This window comes from Vidua macroura, chromosome 9 (genome assembly GCF_024509145.1).
Source record: "Vidua macroura isolate BioBank_ID:100142 chromosome 9, ASM2450914v1, whole genome shotgun sequence".
NCBI lineage: Eukaryota > Metazoa > Chordata > Aves > Passeriformes > Viduidae > Vidua > Vidua macroura.
Genome location: NC_071579.1, coordinates 989,626 through 1,011,757, shown reverse-complemented (window position 1 = coordinate 1,011,757; position 22,132 = coordinate 989,626). Strand labels below are relative to the sequence as shown.

At 40.8% G+C, this 22,132-nt stretch overlaps 1 protein-coding gene across 4 annotated transcripts in view; it reads left to right on the top strand.

Annotated features, from left to right (window-relative positions):
- The window catches only part of MTA1 (metastasis associated 1), a 75,253-nt gene that overhangs the window by 29,383 nt on the left and 23,738 nt on the right, over positions 1-22,132 (top strand). For 3 of the 4 annotated variants that reach the window (XM_053985129.1, XM_053985128.1, XM_053985130.1), the window contains exons 6-13: positions 489-606; positions 2,185-2,287; positions 4,297-4,396; positions 5,829-6,017; positions 7,251-7,325; positions 13,914-13,972; positions 20,279-20,394; positions 21,206-21,357. In XM_053985129.1, the coding sequence (XP_053841104.1) occupies positions 489-606; positions 2,185-2,287; positions 4,297-4,396; positions 5,829-6,017; positions 7,251-7,325; positions 13,914-13,972; positions 20,279-20,394; positions 21,206-21,357 (912 nt within the window). The remainder of the gene's footprint in view (positions 1-488; positions 607-2,184; positions 2,288-4,296; positions 4,397-5,828; positions 6,018-7,250; positions 7,326-13,913; positions 13,973-20,278; positions 20,395-21,205; positions 21,358-22,132) is intronic. The other variant, XM_053985131.1, reaches the window with a different exon arrangement.

Below are 22,132 nucleotides of genomic sequence, written 5' to 3'. Positions count from 1 at the left end.
GTTTGTCTAGGGCTTCACACCTCTGTGGGGCTGCATTGGTCTGGCTGTAACACTCTGTTATGCTTTAATTTGTGCTGGTGTTTCTGTGTGGATAGGTCACAGATGTCTAATCCTCCTGGTTTGGAATATGGGAATTGCATGGGATGTGGCAATTTTGTGTTCTAAAGCAGCTGATGTGACTAAAACTTGTCTCCTGGCCCTTCTGAGCCTTGCCTGTGCAAGAGGAGCTTCGTTCACTTCAATTTGAGAGGCTGTATGTTGAGAGAGGCTGCTGTTGAGAGCTTACACTTGCAATATAGAAGAAAGTGGCAGCACTTAAAGGGAGTTTTTAAACTGGTGGTTCATTTACTTTTTGTTCACCCAATTTTAAAATCTATATATAAGTAATGAAACCACACTTAAACTGTAAAAACTTGGTAGTGTGGTCACAAAGCTGAAAGTAAAAGCTAATAACACTGTTTACCTTTTTGCTCTTGTTTTATTTTTAGGATTTCTTCTTTTATTCATTAGTGTATGATCCTCAGCAAAAGACCCTGCTTGCTGATAAAGGAGAGATTCGAGTTGGAAACAGATACCAGGCAGATATAACAGACTTACTAAAAGAGGGTAATTTCTGTAATTTATTTAAATTGTCCAGAGTTCATGTTGAATGTGGCCACTTCTCTGTGTGAGGCCTGCCTAGGTGTGGGAGATGGTTTCCACTGCCAGGCCATGTGTGCAGCAATGGCTGGGTTTGTTGAGGCTGTTGCCCACTGAAGGCAATTAGTTCTCTTACAAATGGGTCTTTAAGTGGGCGTTCGTCCAAATCATAAAAGTTGTTTAAATAAATTGAATTAATGGGCTCTCTCGGAGCTTGCACTCTTTTTATTAAGAGATTTCAGAATTTCCATGGGAAACACAAATTTCCATCACATCTGTAAAGCCTTTTGTGTTTTTAATCAAGCCTCACTTCCCTATAAGAGTCCCTCCCAAATTACTGCCAATTAAATGCTGTCTGCCCTCATCAATTTGCCCATTACTGCTGGGTGCCTTTTCCTTGGAGCCCTCTCCCCATCCCAGTGTTGGCTGCCAGCCTAGACTTCTCACCTGCAGAACAGGCAGGAGGAAGAATTTGCTGGCTGGAGCGTGTGTTGAGACTTCAGCCTGCCCCCACCGTGTCATGGAGCTGCGGGACCATGGGGACACTGGCCTGAGGACAAGGGAGAAGTAGCAGGCACCAGGAGTATTTATCAGATAGTAGCTAACTTTAGATTTGTCTCTGCACTACCCTACAGATCCAAAAGTGGGTGGAAAAACTGAGAGTGATGAGGAGTGTTGGCATCTAATTCTTCTTTCCTGAGCCCTGTATAGTGCAGAGGGACAGGTCTGTCCATAAGCTTCTCCTAAGAGAGAGAGGATTGTGACCTGTGTTGGGAAGACCACATCCAGGCTGGATGGGCCAGGATGTGGAAGCAATGAGATGCTTCTGCCTTTACTTAGAAGCTCTGCTGACACTGTTAGTCTCATGTTAAAACAGGCAAAAGAAAGGGTCAGGATTCTTGTTTAATTTGTCTGTGAAACCAGTATTTATTCAACAGCTGGGCAAGTCTCCTAAGTGGGAATGAACTAATCTGAAAGGCATCCTGTTCCCTCAGTGGGCCAACATGGGGCTTCAGAAAAGGATAATTGCCAGATGTTTTAAAGGAAGCAGAAAGAAAAGAAGAAGTCTCAGTAGCTTCTGTATTTTACCAGGGTATTCTGGCTTGTCTAGACTCAGGAAAATGAAGAGTGTCTGATGCCATGGTTCCCCCCACTAGAAAGCAGCTTGAGGATAGGTTGAACTAGCTCCTCTTTGCCTGTTTTCCTGGAACTGCTGCAAGATAAAGGAGGAAGACAGACGAGCTGGGGAAAGAAACTGAAAAGAAACTGTCTAGTTTGGAGAAAGATGCACTCTGTTTCCCATGACATAGCCTCTGACATCAGTTTGTGAAAATCTGATTGCCCAATTCGGATGAGCTGCGTTGCTGTGTCTATCAAGCTAAAATTGTCACATACAGATAAGTGAGTGAAATTTTCAGTGGCCTGCCAGGCAGAGTAACTGAGATGGGCTAACAGTGACATTATTGTGAGATAAAAAAAGAATCTAGAAAGTACTCATATTTTAAAAGAGCTGTACTAAATACTTCTGATTTGTTTTTCAACCAGGTGAGGATGATGGAAGAGATCAGTCAAAACTTGAAACAAAAGTTTGGGAAGCCTTTAACCCACTAGTAGACAAGCAGATAGACCAGTTCCTGGTGGTAGCACGGTAAGAGCATTTCACCTCTCCTTTGAAGAAGTAAATGTTTGTAACTCTTCCAAGCACTTTCTCATGTTCTTTTTTGTTTTATTAGCGGGAGTTGCTTGATTCTGGTTGCTTGATTCACTTGCTCCATTTTAAGATGAGGTACATTTTACATGCCTTTGTGGGAATAGCATGACTTTAGGAATAGCTCCTCAGATTTACAACTTGGTTTCATAAAAGCAAAGCAAGCTGCATGTGAAAATGATCCTGTAGTTGGTGGGGTTTTTCAAATACTTTGGTCAGCATGCAGAAGACATAGTGAATTAAATTCTTGGCAGTTCTTTGCTCTGTCCATTTACTGTTTTTTTTTTTTTTCAAAACCAGTGTCACTTTAACATCATTAATGGTTTGCTAAGAATTCTGGTAAATGCTTATGATGGGCTGAGGATACTTTCTAGTGCCTAGATTCTAAGAAGTAGGCATAATAAAATAAAACCCTGCAGATCTCTAATGATGATTTTTTTATTTAAGGCCAAAGCAATCTTTGTTGATCAACTCTTCCTTTAGAAAAGGTTCTTGAACTAATTTGTTAGTATCCATTTCTATAAATAGAAGTCTGTATTAAATTTTAGGCTCTCCTAGCAATTGGTGACTGAATAATTTAGGGGAAAAAATACACAATAGCACTCTCCAAATTCTCTGTGTTCTAGGTGCTACTTTTATAGATGGACCCTGGCTCTGTCTGCCTTTTTTTTTCCCCCTTCCCCCTCTTGGGTTTTCACGTGGTTTTGTTTGCAGTGACCGTGGAGCTGCTTTGTGATGGGAGTTTCCACCTTCTGGTGGCAGAGCTGGTTTTAGGGGTTCTTTCTGGCAGGTCAGTGCTGCCCACTGGGTTTGCTGCTGCAAGGTGCAGGCTGTAATGAGAATCACTGTAAAGATGACTGCAAGAATTGCTTCTGTTCAGAATCAGCAAAGCAGTCCAGTTTATAATTAGTTCACAGATACACAAAAGTATGAGTTCAGCTAAAGCTGGGCACAGGAGAGCTGTGGGGCAGGGGTGAGGATAGTGACTGGGAGGCTGGGAAGAGGATGGAGGTGTGAGTAGCCACAGACACTCGGATGGGGGAGGCTGGTTTGGATTTTGGCCAAAATTAGATATTTGATGACAACTACTTCTCAAACATTTACCTTTCCTGGTCCTGCACTGCTTGGCACTAGTGTGTTCCTTTGTGCTCTCAGCTAGTTTGGGGAAGTGACCTGAGTGGAGGGGGAAAAACCCAACCTGCCTATTTTGTTGTTGCAGTTGCTCAGATGAGTTCAGTTCCAGTTCACTGTGCAGGAGCACAAATGTTTCACCCATGTTGTGTAGCAGGCAGGCAGGGGAGTAGGAATTTTAAGAACCAATGTTTGTTACAGGTTTCTCCAACTAATTTTGTTAGGAATAATGTGAAGAGCATGGGGCTTGTGGTCTCAGATGCAGATATGAAGAGTTGTGAAGTATTTGATAATTACTGTGTTGTGGGGGCTTTATGATGTATATATATATAATACAATGTTAAGTTGTAAAATAATAGTTTCTAATTTTCTGAAACTTTTAGAAAAACACTTGCATTGCTGCGTTTGTTGTGTCTGATCTTGCATCTGTCTCTGTACCTTTTGGACAGCGCAGCACTGCTCTTTGCCATTGTGGAGGAGACTTTTGTCATTCATAAAGCTTGCTTGTGCTCTGTTGCTGTTGCAGCTCAAGTCTGTTGGGAGATAAGGGATAAGAGAGTAGCTCAGAACTCCCTGTTGGTGACCCCTGAGTCTTTCTCTGTTTCTTCTGCCATGCCTAAGCCTCTTCAATCATATGAATTAAGTAAAGTGTTCACAATGACAAACCACATTTGGAGAGAATGGCTTAGAATGAGCACCAAACCATGTAATCTTGTAACTGGGAAATGGAGTCTGCTCGTCCCAGAAAGTGTTGGCTGGGTGTTTATATTTATGCTGGGTTTGCATGCGAAGTTAACGCTGCATTTAATTTCTTTCAGGTCTGTTGGTACGTTTGCCCGAGCCCTGGATTGCAGTAGTTCTGTCAGACAGCCAAGTTTGCACATGAGTGCTGCAGCAGCCTCCAGGGACATCACACTGGTAAGATTTTTTTTAGAGGACCTTAAGTTTGTGGGAGATGCAAAATATTCACCTCAGCATTAACAGTTGGCAAAGAGAGAGAGAGACAGATGGATTGTAGTTGTGGCTTGCTGTGAAGCAGACCCTGCCTTTGTAAAGGAATCCTTTAGTTACAAATGAAGTAACTTTTTCTGGCTTTGTGCCTCTTATGGTCCATCATGGATAATACTATGAGGTAATTTTTTTTTTTGCTTAGTTTTATTAAAATATTCTGATGGCATGCTTGACAGCTCATCCCTTGCATGGGCTCAGTAGTGCTCTCGAGAAGGCGGCAAATTATTGTCTGCCTGTCTGTAACGTTACAGTGCCAGAATGCCATTCTTCATCACTTCCCCAACACCAGACTGTCACTGGCATCCTTGGGTGAGATTGACCAAGGACGTCTGGGGGAAAAGCTTGTGGTCAGATAAGAAATGTCAGTTGATGCTGTTCTCTTTGACTTCCAGTTTAGATTACCTGAGGAGTTAACGTTTCATAATCATAAATGTTGCTGAGTCAATCGAGGAAAGGGAAAAAATTTGAACTTTTATGCTACAGGAAGTTTAATGAAAATTTGAATAAAATATATGAAGCCTCCAGAGAACTGTTATAAAACTCATCTCGTTCCTGGAGTAGCGTAAACTTATATGTAGAGCAAATTCTAGTCTGGAACAGTGTAGGTTAATTATGCACATTCACAAAACTGGTATGATGAAAGGCAAATAACATCCTGATTATAAAACTGCAGAAATGGGGCAATAAAGCCAAGCTTTCATTTACTAATAGCAATTCCTCCCTCGCAGCATGTCCTCAGCCCTTATAAATCACAAGTTGCAGACAGCTGTAGCTTGGCTTTCTGAGGAGTAATTGCCCCCGAGAGTCATTCTTTCTTCCTATTCAGCTGTGATGTGTGACTTAACTTGAATCTTTGCTGAGCTTTCTGCCCTTTGAGGGGGAATGTATACATGTGTTGCTGCTCTTGTTTTTCATATATGAAATTTTTGTGGATTATTTGACAAAGAAAATACATGGCTATGTCTGTGAGGAAATGCCCTTGGACCTCTTATCTCCGTGCCCCGTCTGGGGATGGTAGCTCAGTCCTGGGGGAGTGGATCTATCCTGTGCATCTTCTTACCAGCAGTGCTGCAGTGGTGGTGCTGGTGAGGAGCTGATAGGAATAATTGATACACAAGGGCTTGTGTTCCACAGACCTCACTATTAATGAATGTTAGGTTTGTACACTGACAGCTACAGTCAGTGTGAGGTTGGAACCAGCTTTTACTGACTTTTCCTTAGGTTCAGAATGCCACACCTTCACATCTCAGTGCAGAATTTGTCATTGCTGTTTCACTGTTGAACATTTTCCCCCCCAGATACTTGTCCTTACTTTACTTTCTCCTTTCCAACCCCCTAGTTCCATGCTATGGACACTTTGCACAAAAATGTCTATGACATTTCCAAGGCAATCTCTGCACTTGTGCCACAAGGTGGGCCAGTCCTGTGCAGAGATGAGATGGAGGAGTGGTCTGCTTCAGAGGCAAACCTCTTTGAGGAAGCACTAGAAAAATATGGAAAAGATTTCACTGACATTCAGCAAGATTTTGTAAGTATATAAAAAGGGGCCCCCGTGGTGACCGGCTCTGATTGATGACAGAGCTGGCTTGCAGCTTGTCTAAACTGTGTTTTTCATTGTGTTGAGCAAGGAGCCTTTGAACTGGAGTGTGTGTCTTGCTGTAAAGCAGGGAAAGGCAGACCTCATACTGGTGACAGCCTGGTGTACAGTCAGAATTTCAAATCACAGATGATAGTTTTTCCTGTAGAAACATTAATTTAGGATTGTCTGTTCCACTACAGCCGAGGGAGGATGTAGGAAACTGTTGGGATAGCCAAGCTGCTCTAGAGTAATTTGTGTTTGAAGGAGAATAAGTATTTGGCCTTCTGAAACATGAAAATGTAGTCACCTCTACAATGTGGTTTCAGAAAGGGCCTTTTGAAAGTTTTCAAAAGGAATCCTGGGCATTCAAGGGAATTGTCCTGTAGTTTGGCCAAAGCAACACCCTAGGTGCTCAGTGTGCAGATTGAATGGAGCACTGTGAGGAGAGCCAAGTTTCACTGTGTCGTTGTTCAAATCCTCTGGAACAAAACAAGTAGTTTCAGTGTTGTTTGTCCTGTGCTCTAATCTCTTAGAGGGACTTGGAAACAGCAACACACTCTGTGGTCCTGCTGAAATCCTCATGCTTCTCACACAGAGAACAGAGCTGGCAGGGCACAATTCTGTTAGTAGTTTGTTTTGGTTTTTTTTTGTTGTTGTTGTTGTTTTTTTTTGTTTTTGTTTTTTTGGTTTTTTGGTTTTTTTTTTTTTTGTTTTGTTTTGTTTTTTTTTTTTGTTTTGTTTTGTTTTTTTTTTTTTTGTTTTGTTTTTGGTTTTTTTTTTTTATGGGCCAGCTCCATTGAAGCCAGGCATATCAGAACTGTGATACTGTAGCTATGACTCTTGCTTCTACTGCTGCTGAAGCGGAGCCTGAGCCTGTGGGCTTCCTTCCACATTGTGCCTCTCTGGAATGGTTTGCTGTGAGGCAGTGCAGCATGAAGATTTACCTGCAGTCTGTTCCACTTTTACACTGAAAGCTCAGAGTATTTTGAAAAGGCATTTAATTTAATATGGGTCCCATGTGCGTCTAGTCCCCTTTGTAGATTCAGACTGTCTTTTTTTTTTGAGGAGGGCTAGTAGTTGCAAGACTCTGCTGCAACCATCAGTCAGAAGAATCCTGTGAATTTCAGTGAGACTGTGTGCCAGCTCCCTTCAATAAATGCTGCTTTTCCTTTGTGTCCCCAGCTCCCATGGAAGTCCTTAACAAGCATTATAGAATATTACTATATGTGGAAAACTACAGACAGATACGTTCAACAGGTAAGAGAGTCAGAATCACCTCCTTCATTCTAACAGAAGTTGTTTTTCTTGCCTGTGAAACCAAGCTTTGTGTCTCTGTTCTCCCTCTCGGGGTTCAGCCTTTCCAATAGGTGAGTTCTGTTGTGATCAGAACAATCTTGTCCCTGAACTCATCAGCCCTTCTGTAGATGCAAACAGCATTGGCAAGAGTGCATTCTTTTCATGTTTGCTGCTACCCTGTTTGCTCGGAGCTTTCTAATGTCTGGTTTGGAATTCAGCAGAGGAAGGAAGGCAGGGCAGTTGCTTTTTGACTGTGGAGCTCAGGGTCAGTGTTCCCTTCAGTGACTTTTTGGGGGGACAGTTGCTGTGCAGGAGGCTCCACCTGATTCCCCCGCAGTGCTGCCCATGACTTGGATGGCAGATGCACGAGGCTGCCCCATGTAAGCTCTGTGAGTGAAGTGTTTACCTGGGAAGTGTCACTGGCTCAGATTCCCAGACTTGCTATAATTGAGAATCAACTTTTGAGTAGTGTTTAGAATCATTTTTATCTCTGCTTGTTTAAATACAAAGGCTGGCTGGTCCCTGAAATATAGCAAGCACAATGCAAGCAGCATACAAATTCTTGCAGAGTATCAGTTGCTGAAAACTACGCACAATATATAACAGGAAAACTGAGTAAAAGAAGGCAGAGATTTAGAATGGGTTTTTCATTATAATTATCAGTCCTAAGATGTGGCATCTAGGTGAAGTATTAGAAAAAGTGGAATTGTGACAATGTCCTGCCTCAACTTGTTTCCTTGGAAATTTAGCCTGGGGTAAAGACTAGGTGCCTGAGGCATTGACCAATGTTTGCCATGTGCTGTAATGTCATTTTTACTATTTTCTTTCTGGTTGAGGCTCTGTTGAAATTACAGAGGCACCCTCATGACAAATGAGAACTTTTTTTTTGCATCAATTATATTTTACTTTTAATAACAGTATTAGTGGCAACCTCATTCCACTATTTCCCCAAGTTCATTCTTTGACTGAAACTTTTCATTCCAGTTAGGAAGTGGGTGGTAGGAACATGTGATGGTGATGGAAGCTGGCATGGTGGGGAAGAGTAATGCTCATGATTTTTCCTCCCCATTGCTTTCTCCATTTTCCTAAAGATTGTTTTTACATAGGCAAAATTGCAGAGGAGATAGTTATGTGAAGACTTTAATTATTTGTTCTTGCAGCAGTTAAAAAACACACTAAGCCTAAAGTTTCTTATACTGGTTTGTTCTGTTCTGTGCACTGGGTTTTCTCTCGTGGTTATGCTGTACCTTACATGTGCTGCCCAGGAGTTTACCAGGGTGTAGGATTTGGGGAAAACATTTGGTCTGCACTTGGAGAACAGTATAAGCTGAACAGGTAGAAGTTGCAGTGCAGAGATACCACATCAATTAGGTCTGATCTGAGCTGAAGACCTCATCTCAAATTCCCAGCTTGTACAAGCAAATAATACCATGAAACATTTATAAAAAGCTTGAGAGAGCTATCTATATGTGACCACAAAGGAAGTTGTAGTTCAAATAATGGTATATTACATTTATATTTTACTTGATTAGTGCAGTGTCTTTGACTAAGTACATCTGTTGCCATTTTTCCATCTGTTTCTCCATAGTATTTGTTCTGTGCAGACTCTTCCCTTGGTCTAATACCACAAAATGATTCTGAGGCTGACAGCATTTTTGTACATAAGATATTGCAAGTATACCAAGTAAGGATATGCAAAGTGTGTACCTCGAGTTTTTGCACTTCCACTTCCCTCTTTCCAAGAACATGATTTAATTATATTCCAAGTCTGTGTGTTACAGGATTTAATAAAAGTCTTAATAACTTGCTTATTCTTGTAAAATCTTTGGTTGAATGAATATTAAAAGTGCATTTAAATTATCTATTTCTGTGAGTTACAAAACATAGGAATGAAGATTTGTGTCACCAACCAATTGCCTGCTTGGATGAAGAAGCAAGAGTTAGTTGGGAGCTGTTTGCATCCTTCTGGATTTCTGTATTTCCCTTGATGTTTTCTTGGCATGAGAGAACACTGCCATAATACTGAATCACACCTCTCTGTTTCTTGCCATTGAGGAAGGGACATTTTGAGTTGCCTTTGACAGAAGGCCTGTTCTGAGAACTGAACAGTAACTTGTACTCATGCTTGGTGTACCTGAGATCAGAAGGCTCAGTGCAGCACTGCCTTGTCTAGTGAGTAGGAGACCGAGATGGAGATGAGTTCAAATTGGCTTCTTTTGGAGCATGCACTTGGATCACTTATCCAGTAATTTTTATTTGGCTTTAGCCAAAAACCACGCTTTTGAAGATTACCAGCATAAGTAGGAGTTCAGTCGTCTCGAGGAGGACTGACCCTCCAAGAACAGAACTGCTAGAAGGGCTAATTCTGCAACACACAACTGGTGTTTTAGTGCAGGCTCCTGAGTGCCTGTCCACAGTGATCCCAGGATCTGTCCTGTCAATAACAGCCTTTCAGAACTTCATGAACAACATGAGGGTGATGCATTCCAAATTCAGTATCCTGGGTCTCCTTTGAACATGTTCTTTTCCTGGGACAGATTTTCTGTGTCAGTCCACAAGAGTGTCTATTTCTGATTAAGGAAGGTTTGAAATGGCTTTGACTGATTGACAGCTGTTTGTTGGCTTCTCCCAGTGATTTGAGAGCTCTGAGGGTTGATGTGGTCTTTGGCTATGCCTACATTTTCATCTGGTTAGAGGTTGAGTTCTTACGTGGTTGTGAATTCCAGGGTGATTTTTAAAAAGACTAAATGCCTCTACTGTTGTGCTTATCATTAGGGGAAGTCCTGAAAACTTTAAAATATTGAACTTTCCATAGGTTGAGACAAGCTTGAGACATGGCAGTGGCAGATGACTGAATTAGTCACATTCCTTCTGAGAGTTAAAGGCTTTAATTTACTTTTTCCATTTTTATTTGTTTCTGAGGAGCAGGTAACTTCAAGGGGAAGATCAAATACTACCAATTTCTACTGTTTTATTTTTTATATGGAAGTGGCATTAGAGAAGTATAGGAGGAATAGACAGTGAAAGTTGCTTTTGAGGTCTGTATGGTGAGAACATGCTGGGGAAAGTGGAAATGCCCTTACATGTGACTCCACGAAGTTGGGATCTCTGGGTCAGTCTTGATACAGATAGAAAACATCTTTCTGAAGAGATGTAAGTCTGCTTTGTACCTAGCCCAGAGCTGTGAGTGATGTCTTAATGTACCAGCCTTCATAAGGTCCTGTGTGCTGAAGTGTAGAAATAACATAAGCGATAGGTTTTTTCCATGTTTATGGGATGTTTCATCCCCAAACACCTCCTGTTAAACCTATGGTAATATGGAGCTTAGTCAGTTCCTTGCCAGAAGTGCCAGAGACCATAGGTACAACCCATCCACTCTGAGACGTGTTGCTGGAGCACAAGCAGCTGGCAGCATTTCTCCCAAGTGCATCACAGACTAATTCTCTCTTCTGTCCCACCTCCCTGACCTCTTGTGTGTTTAACACTTGTATGCTCAGAGGTTTGAAAAAAGAATAAACAGTGTGAAAGTTCTCCTCTGAACCCAGAAGGTGTAATTTGTCTTTCATATCATAAACTAATAAAGGCTTAATATTTGAGGATGTCTTAGGCATCCCCATGCTATCCACCAGGCTAACTCTTGTTGAAATATCCACAGTGTTCCTGGACTGCTTCTGTTATTTCCTCTTTATAAGTGTTCACTCTTTAGAAAATGACCACAAACATTTGCTCTGATTTGTCACATATTATAAAACTCTTTCAAGCTCAGTGGGTAGGATATCAAATCTGAGAGAGGATATATAAAAGACAGATGTTTGCACCAACTTGAATGTACAGTGCTTAGTATTTTAATCCCTTGGTCCCTGTGAGATAGATAAGTTGGTGGTATCTTCCTCTTATAGATGGGGAAAATATGATGAGGTAAATAAGAGGATATACTTAAGATCTGTGTATATAAATAACTCAAAAAAAGATTTTTTTTTAAGGCCAAACTACTAGGAAAAGTTACAGATGTTCTGGGTTTTTCTTGGGAGTGAGTACATTAATAACTACATCAGACAGCATTAAGAATTTATAGCATAAATATGCTTCAGGCACAGATCAATTAATAACTGGCAAAGGACCTAGCAAAGCACTCTCTCAGGGAAGGGATTATTCTGAAATTGTGCACAACTACATTTCAGGCACCTTTCTTTTGTACCTTCTGGGATCAGTCACTGTCAGGAAATAGGAAACCCATCATATCTGGTCTATTGATTGTCCACAGCCACAGGTACTTAGTGCAAAGCCTCGTCTTACCCAGGACGTTGTGGTACCTTCTGGAAACCCTCGATTTTCCTGGTATGCTGTTTGTCACAGGGGTGTGTGCCCTTAGTTGTGTTCTGTGCTGCTCCCCAGGCAGCTGTAGGAGAGGAGGGTGTTGTGAGGTCCAGGTGACTTAGGGCAGTTCTTAGCTCAGGGCTAGCTTCACGGTCATCAGTCACAAAGGAAATCTGTGAGATGAGGTTAATTCATCACCTGTTTACTAAAATACTGCTTAATACCCTAAATTAGCCACATCCCCAAGGCAAATGGCTTTATGTTGTGCACAGGAGAGTATTGTAGTTACTGGTAATGTTTTGTGCTTGGATGAAGCTCTTGCATTCATACATTTCCAAAGCTGTCATAACATAATGATGCCAGACAGTCCCCTTGGGAGATGTTGTCAAGAAAACTGCATATTTTTCCTCTCGCAATCTAGAAACTTAAAAAACACTACAGTCCTCTACCAGTGTAAGTTTCCTGAATTTCCAGTCTCAAGGAAATTGGATTCTGGTACTGGTCGTCAAGCAGTATTTTAAGCTGTTTGGCAGTGTCTGGTGGTAGATTTCCATGGATTTCCTGGGGGCACTATGAGCTCTGGAGCTGCTCATGTGCTGATATAAGTGCCCGTGGCAGTCTGTGCCTGGAGCATGAAGTCCTCTTTTTCAGCTGAGGCTGTGTGTGGAACAGCCTCCAGTTCCTGAGCTGAAGGGTATCTGAGCATGCATTTTGTTAAAAGGATGATTCTTCTGTGTAGTGTCTCTGGAAGGTGGAGGAGGATTTCTGATGCTGTTTGGAGAATCATGATGACAGCACTTCTTGGGGCCCCTCTTTGGGTGCTTTTGTTTCTTATATCAAGATGCTCAGTTATGGTGTCTTGAAAATGTTCCATTTGAACATGCAGTTCATATTCAGGAGAACCTTTTCAGTTCCATCTCCAATTGGCAGCAAAATGTGTTACTGATTCCTGCACATCTGTAGGATTGACAAGGATTGTCTCCTGCAGGTCTTTGGGCTCTCTTGAGGCCAGCTTTCAGGCAGCAGTTCTTGTCCTAGGTGAAGTTTAACAGAGGCAATTTGGGAAACTGGCCCATGCCAGCAGAAAGGAGTCAGCCAGGAGTGCAGCTCTCTGTAGGTGTAGCCATTGTCTTAGGATAACTTTCAGAGGTTCTGTTTTCTCATTCCTTGCTCTCTTGTCTGACAACTTCATTCTTTGATTTCTAACATAGGGTGACTGTTATTTGCAGGAAAAGGGAAGAGGGAAATTCTTCAATAGTCCAGAGAGCTTTTGTGAGGAACTGTCAAGAGTGTCCTATGGAAAATTGTTGTTTAAAACTGTGCTGGTAAAAGCTTTATGCTTACAGGAAACATTTACTTTGTTGTTTCTGTATGTGTCTGTGGTGTCTCTGTAAAAACAATTTTTATGTTTGTCCAGCTCCTCAGTGACACACTCTTCAATTTTATTATGTTTTCTGGTACATCCTGCTTCTATGAAGATACTGACTTCAGCTTGACAATTATTCTCCTAGACTGTACCTTGAGGCTGCTGCATAGAAAATGTTAAGCTAACCTGTTTGTCTGGAATACCCCCATGCTGGTGGTTTGTCTGGAAAACAGTGTCACAGCTTTATTCAGACAGTTGGTATCAGCTTTGAGCAGAGGTTCACCCTAAATTTCTTTTGCAAATGTAATAAAGAGAAAACTTGAATCTCAGAGTGTGTCTCTTACTGTTTAAATGGTGAAGGTATGAGTTATAAAAGGAGTTACTGATCTTAATGTTAAAAGAAAAATATCCCATGTCACTGAGCCTTCAGAAATTTAGGGGTATCAACACAAAAGTCTTACTTGAAACTCTGAATTGGTGCAGCTGTTGAGGAACTGTGATGAATAGGTTGCATTGCTCTTACCTCTGTGTCTAACTGTTGAATGTTATAATGGAGAATTGACAGTGACATGTCAGATTTTCTTCTGCAGGGGAAATAAAAACTTTTTTAAAAAGGAATTTGAAGTGAATGGGAATTAAAAGTTTGTCCTCATTTATATTAGTTTGGCATCTCTTTGACTTTTTTGAAAAGCTACATAGTTACGTGATGCCCACAGTTGTCTTCAGTGAATATTTTCTTGTTGGAAGAAGATTTAGTGGTAGCTGCTCAGTAAATAACTGCTGAAGTCCTTATAGGTTTACTACTTGACTCAGGTAGGATGGCTCTTATTTTCTATTTTAACCATTTTCTTTTTTTCTATTCAAAGAAACGATTGAAAGCAGCAGAAGCAGAAAGCAAGCTAAAACAAGTGTATATACCCAACTAGTAAGTATCTCTTCTTTTGTTTTCTATCTCACTGTAGAGGCACTGGTGTAGCAGTTTCCATGTCCTACCAATATTATTATTGCCTGGTTAGGATGTTGTGCTAAGTGTTGCTCATTTCCTGCATCCTCTGTAATATTCCCATCCTGAAGTGACTGTTACTTATCTTCTAATTTTTATTTTTGTATGGACTGGGAGTTGGGGACTTGCTGGCAGGTTAGCATGGTTGTGAACAAAAGAGTAGCTAATTAACTGCTCAATAATCTATCTGTTTTTCTTAATTTTTCTCAGCAGTGGATCACCAGTGCATGTTTGTTTGCTATTTATCATTATATATTAAAAATAATGTATAATTATTTATAGATGTACATATATTTTAAAACAATTTTTTTAGTAAAATGTGTCTTCTATTTCATTTCCTCTGCATAGCCTAGTTAGTAGTTATTATAATGCAGAACTTCTAGTCTACCCTTTCCTTTCACTTTTCAACTTTCACTCCCGGATATGTTCCCCCGTGTATTATCCCCAATAACTACTTTGCTCTTTTATGCTGTCTCCTTTTAAATATTTATGAACTTCTACCATCTGTTCTGATAGTTTAGATAAAACTAATTTTTATATATTTAGCTTGCAAGACAGCCCCTTATTTCTTCTGAAAATATAAGATCCATGATTATATGTCAATACCTCTCAGCTGAATTTACTAAAAATGAGGTGTAATATTCAGAGTGAAGCCAAATAGATTTCTTGTCACACAATTTTTCAATAGTATTGCTTTTTGTGGATGGTGTTACTCTGCAGGGGGACACTGGACATCAAATTAAACATGAATTCACAATGTGATAAGCTCATAAAGCAAAAGGCAGTGTAATTTAGACTGCAGATGCAAAAGGATATTGCAGACGAGAAAGCCTGGCAGTCCTGCTGTTCTCTTGGATTATAATGTGTGGAGGGAGGGCTTTGTGTTTGGAAGGTTCTGATGCTCATTCGATAATGGCTGCCTGGAGTGGCATCTTATCCCTCAGCAAGGTAATTCTTTCTCCTACCTAGAGAACACATAATCAAATCAGCAACTTGCTTCCCTGCTTCAGGAAAAGACCTGGCTCTGCCCACGTGGCTGCTCTTCTGTCTCTGGCTTTGATTTCCAGTCATGGTTCATTTTATGCGTGTTGTACCTTAACTCACATATTATTTAATTGATAAAATGGGGGATACATTTTCCTTCTCCTTCAATATCCTTTCATGTGTATCAGGGAAAGTAGCAATTACATGATTTACTTAATCCCACATGAATGCTTCTTCTGTTTTCTTGCTATTAATACCTCTAAAGGTGGCAACAATTAAATATTTCTAAGCTTTTTGGATTACTTCTACACAAGCTTGAGTACAAGGTCTGGCATATAGAGATTGTATGGCATCTACATTATCTTGTGACCTAGGAGAAGATTATATTCTTGGCTCGTAATAGCAATGCATGGTGTAGGGATCTAAATATCAATGTTATTGATTTGTCCTTATCATGTTACTGAGCCCATTCCTGTTTCTAGGCTTGAGCCATAATGATCCACTTGTCACCTCGAAAATAAATTACTTAATGTAGGCTGTCACGAGACCTATGCAGAAGTGTATCACCTGATTGACTGAAGCTCATTTTAACAGTAACTGCTGTAAAATCACTGGCGGTGAGACACTCTAGAGGATATCAGGCTCAAACAATTTTATCTTTTTTTTTCCTCTGGCTGTCCTCCATTGATAGGGCTCTTGTTTGTTCCTCTGATGGTAAATAGGAAAATCTAGCAGAGAGGAGGAAGATAATAAGAAAAAGAATAGAAGCTGTCTTCAAAGGTTGCATACATGTTACACAATGAAAAATAACAGCTCTGTGTAAAGCTTTAGAGTTGATATTTTTTGACTTGAAACTGTGCCCCAATTTTTTAAATGCAGGTAACTGAAACATGTAGGGTCATACAGGTAATTGATGTGAGGTTATCAAGTCCTACACCAATGTCTTAGAAAAACACCTCTGACTCAGACTGAATAAGCATTTCTGTACCTCTTCCAAGAATAACCCTGGTTTTGGGGCAGACATTTGTAGTTGACTTGACAGAACCTAATGTCTATAAATACAGCTTTGCCATGAAGCCCTTTGGCTGAAAAGCACTAATGTGCTTTCCTGGTGAAAGAAAAAAAGTGTAAAATCAGTTAAACTCGGGAAATACTGAAAAACAAATGTTTCAGTTGTTTTCTGTAGACCTGTCTGTGTCAGTGTGAGTGGTGTGGAAGCAGCGACAGAAATCTGAACGCACAAAGATTCCACATTCTCACATCCTCTTCCTGCCACCCTCCAAAGTGAGTGCAGTGCTTGGAAGACCTTCATGCAGGTGTCGTCTCAGACACTTTCTCCTTCTAGGGTGTATCCAAATATACTCCTTAGGTTGTTGTGGAAGCTGTACTCTGGTTTTACTAATCTTACAGGCATCATATATACCATCTTCTTTTTGATGAAGATCTGGTTGTGTAGCTTGTGCTTTTTGGGATTAGGACATCTGCAGTTGTGAAGGCTGAGACATCCAGTTTTGTGTGCCTTTCCTCTCATTTGCTTTCATCTAAGTGATACCAGAAGGGGTAAGAACAAAAAGAGAAGAATGAACTGCTCTACACGATTTCCAGTCTCCAAAATGTACTGGTGAAAAATATATCTTTTAACTCTACATCTGTGTGTGTTAATGAATACATTCTATTTACAGTATTTTATCTGAGAATCTCAAAGCACTTTGACAAGCTGCAAACGCAGCCTCTCAAAGGCTGTGAAGCAGGGAAATACTGTTCTCCCTACTGTGCTCCTTTTGTGAATCCAATAGGGAAACTGGAGGAATAGGTCAAAGCTTTGGTTCACTACAAGGGGCAACTGTTTAACAAGCTGAAGATAATTCCTATGTCTATTTGTTGGTTGTCCTCTCCTTGAGGAGCAAGATTGTTTTTCTTCCCTGTTTTGTTGTGCAAAGGACCATGGCAACATGGAAAACATAAAAGGTGTAAAGCTGCTCTTCCCTCTGTAGCTGTGCTAGTTAAAATGGCAATCCCCAGTTTTGTTGGAGAAAGCTGCTCCTATTCAGAAAGCATTGTTTAATGGTCTTTAGACCTGCTCTTAGAAGTGGGTATTCACAGGAGGTTGGAGAGCTGTGAGGAAAGCTCACCTTTGTTGCCTGGATCCAGACACTTCAGTTAGATGCCTAGAGGTGAATGGCACAAATGTGCCTTAAAAAGGATTTTCAATTGTTTTTATTTCCGAGGCTTTATTTCTTACTTGTTTTGTTGCATCCAGCACACATGGGTTCTTCAATAACAGGAAATATTCACAGGATGGTATTAAGTTTATAATTATTTCTAACAACAAAAATTTTATCACCGTGCTGTGGGTCAAATGCTTTCTACTAATCTGCTGAAGGGATATCAGTCTTGTCTGGGGATCAGGATTATCTGCAGGTTGGGTATTTTTTGTGCAGGGGTCTCAGTACCTGTTGACAGCCTTCTCTCTGCATGTGCTTTATTGCCTCCATCTCTTCCTTTGGGACTGAGCTAAAGAATACAGCCCAGAAATCTGCACTTCATGGTCCCTGTTCTAGCATAACTGACTGCTCCTTCACACAACTGAAACCCCTTTAAGAGACTTCCATTCCTGATACAAGAACTGGAAATGACAGTTTGCCACACCATCAGTATTCTCACTACCTTATTTGCATCTTTAGCTTCAGCTTCGTTAATTGCTTAATGATTCATCCAGTTACTCATCTGATTCTCTTGTTAATAGCTGTGGCAGGCCTTGGTGATATCAAACAAGTTTAATTAACATATCATCAACAATTAAGAGCTTTTTTTGCTTCTCATATGATGAAAATATTATCTGCCTGAATTTTATTGTTACTGCCACTCAGAAACTTGACTCTAGCTTTGGAGCAGGATAATCTCTGGTGCTTGCTGCAGCTTCATTAACTGTAGTGCTGCAGAATCCTGGAGTTTACTACGACTATAGCGTGTTAGTCCTTCTGATCAGCATGGTTTGGTGATCAGCTTTCACCAGTGCATGTTTTCCACTCGTGTTTTAATACAAGCTTGATAATGGTTTTAGAGAGGATAATGGAGTCAGGCCATCATCCTCCTTTCTGGTCCCAGTTCTTTGGACATGTTTCGTTGGGCTTTACTGATGGATCTCAGACTATTTTGCTGTATTTTTGGGGAATAAATCCAGGGTATAGAAGGGAAGCAACAGGCCTGATGTTGAAGCATAAGGCCTTAGTTGTCTTTACTTCAGTCTCTTCCTCTGTGGAGTGATGCCGCCTGTAGCAGAGTGCATCTGGGAGGGCTGTTTGTTTTGCAGCATCGGGGCAATGTTTGCTTGTGGGGTTTGCTTGTGAATCATTGGCAGAAGTTCTTTTGCAGCAGGTTACTATAGTGACATCCCGGAGCAGAGGAGCGTGAACGTTCCCTCTTTCAGCTGCCCCTTTGTTAAACTGCCCTCGGCTCTCCTGCCATCTGTGGGGTCACAACTCAGTACCTTTCTGATAAGCACCCTGAAACACTTTAATCTTTGTAGGAGCTGGGTAAATTAATAAGCAGAAGGAGATGAAAACATATTCAGGCTTGTGAATTCATCTAAATGTCTTTTTTTTTATCTGCTCTGCTGCTTTTGAGCTGCGTATATGCTGCTCAGTGCACTATAGGAACAAACTACTTACAGTGCTCCTGTGCCACTTGGCCTCCTGAGCTTTCTCTGCTGCAAAAAGGCTCTGAATTTTACAGTGAGAACACTATCAGAAGTTTTTCCTGGACTGGACAAACCCACTCTTGCCTCCTTATGCAACCTGTGTGTGGTTCCTGTAGTTCGTTCACAGCAGAACCTATTTTGTCTCTGTCAAAACGGAGCTTTACTGAGCTCTGTATCTCAGGATCTGATGGGACATTTTCAGATGAGAAGGATGTTTTCTGGCTTCCAGGGCAGCATCAGCTTTCCAGTTGTCTTCAGAATTATGTCAGTTGGAACTCTTTTGCTTTTCATTGCTGAGTACATGAAACCTGATGCTGGTGCCCCCTTAGAAAGAAATTAATTTGGCTCTATTCCCACAATGCTGTTTTTGTAGCACTAGCCTGGGTGAAACACGGCAAGTATTCTGGGTTACTGAAATCACTGGTACTCCTGCATCAGTGTGCAACTGATGTGTAAGAAGAGGGGGTTGCAGAAAGCCATTTTAAGATATTTCTGCTTCCAAATCATGGGTTTGTTAGTAGGAAATAAAAGGAATATGTCCAATCCCTTCAGTCTTCGAGTAAGAGAATACCAATGGAATGTAACCAGCATTGCAATTCAGGCTCATGTTCAGCAGTTGGCTCCAAAGCCTGCCTGCTCTTTGCTGCTTCTATAATGTGAACTCCTAACAGAACTCCAGAGTCCTTGCATGTTTGATAAACTCCTTGTGTGCTCCGTGTGAAACTTTGTGTATGACTTCTTCCATCTTCCTCCATTCCCCAGAAGTCCTGTCCCTGCAATAGCAATCCTCTCTCCTTCTTTTTCCCTCCCATGCCAGATTTTTTGAATGTGTCATTTTCCCCCTCCTCTTCCTTTGCAGAGACTGTGTGCTGTTTTTATTGCTCTCCATGCCAAGGTTTTGTTGCCCTTCTATTCTCAGCTCCCACCACTAGCTTTTTTTTTAGCTCGTAACTCTTGACTTCTCCTGAATCATCGTTTTAAAGAGGGTATAGGGATGAGCTGAGGTGACCCAGGTGCTGTTGCATGTTGGGTGTACTTGTGGGAATTGTGGCTACATGATGCAAACCCTTGCAGTGAGACAACATGGAAATGTTTGTGACTGCAGTCTAGGGTTGTATTTCCCTGATTAAAGCAGATGTTGCCCTCTCTCTGCCTGCTGTTCCTGCCCCCAGCCTTCTTTTTGGAGATTTAAGTAAAATATCTCTCATGTTGAGGATTTGTGAGTAAGATCTGTTTTTACCTGGATTCACATATCTGGGATAGTGAATAAGATACCTACCTTACTGGTTTATTGTTTCTTAAAAGGTTTTGAAGTCTTGTAAATGGCATCCAACTATTGTTATAGTTATTTTCATTATCAATATTTTTAAAATAGTACTGGAGATGGTGTGTTCATAAAAGTCAGATTGCTGGTGATTACAGCTGGTTCTGGAAGCCACATGCTGAATGAAATTTGAGTCTTCACCATTTTGGGCTTCAAAAGTCAAATAAAAAATGGCATGCCTCAATTAACACTTGTCATTCTTTTTGCTTTGTGTCTTAAGTAACAAGCCAAACCCCAACCAGATCAATGTAAATAATGTCAAACCAGGAGTGGTAAATGGTACTGGAGTCCAGGCACAGAATGCGGGAGCAGGACGGGCCTGTGAGAGCTGTTACAGTAAGTGCCAGAATGGCAGCTGAGATGGAAATGTTCAAGTAAAAGCTTGCTTGTGCTGGGGTGGGGGGCAGAACTGGATATAGCAGCATTTAAAAGTTTGGGGGTTTTTGAGGTTGTTTTTGTTTAGTGTTTGTTTTGTTTTGTTTTTTAAGTAGTAGTGTTACATTTGTAAATAGAATTACGATGTACTAAAGGGGCAGTTAGCAAATATTCTACATAATTTCAGGTAACTATTGAGTGAATATTTAGATCACCAACATGTGAATTTGACAAATTTTTCCATCATTTTGACTAGATTTCAAAATATGTGACACCACTGTGATCTGCTGGCTAATATTAATACACTGAGTTCTAATGACTGTGCCCCTTTAATGGGGAGCCTGTAGAGATGGTGGAATATAGGACTGTATGAGAAGTCAAGTCACAGACTCTGTACATTTTTGAGTTGTAAAATTAATATATGGGAAGTTCCTGAAGGCAGTCTTTACTGTTTCCCATGTTCTGCAGAAATTCTCTTGCAAAAAGAGAACAGTCTCATCCATTGGCAGGAAATCTTCCCATCTTAATAATTGTTTCTTTCTGTTAGCATTTTAAAGGGGATGTAGATTAATTAATGCAATCAATTCTGCTGAAATGACAAGTATGTTTAACAGTGGTGATGACAGTGAAGCCATCATCAGTTTTGGAGGTCTGTTTGAGCTTTGCTCTGTGTGTGGGGGGTGTTTTCTTTTGTGCTGCTTCTAAAGAGAATAAGATCTGAAAAGTGATCCTGTGTAAGGATATATATAATTTCCACCTTTGTTATCTCTAGCCACCCAGTCTTACCAGTGGTATTCTTGGGGTCCCCCTAACATGCAGTGTCGCCTCTGTGCATCCTGTTGGACCTACTGGAAGAAATACGGTGGCTTGAAAATGCCAACACGGTTAGACGGGGAGAGGCCCGGACCAAACCGCAATAATTTGGTGGGTATCCACCAGGCAGACTGCTGCCTCTGCCTGGCAACCTGAATGTCCTGCTGCCTAACTGCCTGTAACTGTTCTTAAATATTTAACCACCAAAAGAATGCCTGCAGCCCTCGTTGTTGTCCTTGGGTTCGGTATTTCGTGCCAAGCAAGAGTTGGCGCATTAACCTCGGCTAGAAGTAATTTGTTGCCAAGTACTGCCCTGAGAAAAAAAACCCAGCATTTGTTTAGCAAAGCAGCCTTCAAATGCACGAAATGACTTAGTGGAGATGGGAGAAACTGAAATGCCAGCCAGTGTTTCTGGTATTTGGTTTCCATGATTTTTGCTGTAGGGGGAACAGCACTGGTTTTTTTCTCTTCAAAAGAATTAATTATTTCCTGAAACCTATTTACTCTCCCAAGGCATATTCAAAATTAGATATACCCCAAATAGCTAGTGGCTTTTTAGAGATCCTTTATCTTGTTTTTCTACCTAATCCCATTTTTTTAAATAATCCTTTTTTTTTGATATGTTTGAGTAAGCATTGTATGAGCTGTTTCTGTTTCATTTTTCCTCTCTTATTCGAAAACCAAAATTCTCAGATTTTTTTTTCTGAATTTGGTGAGAGTTTAATCTGGAAGCATTAGACATTAAGCTGATTGGAAAAGGTAACTGTATCACGTGGGTAGAAGGATAACACACACTGAACTTTTATCTCAGGATAATTGCTTTCCTTTCTCCTATTCTTTGCTATCATTCCCTTTCCATTCCTTTTGTTTAACCTTTATCCTATCC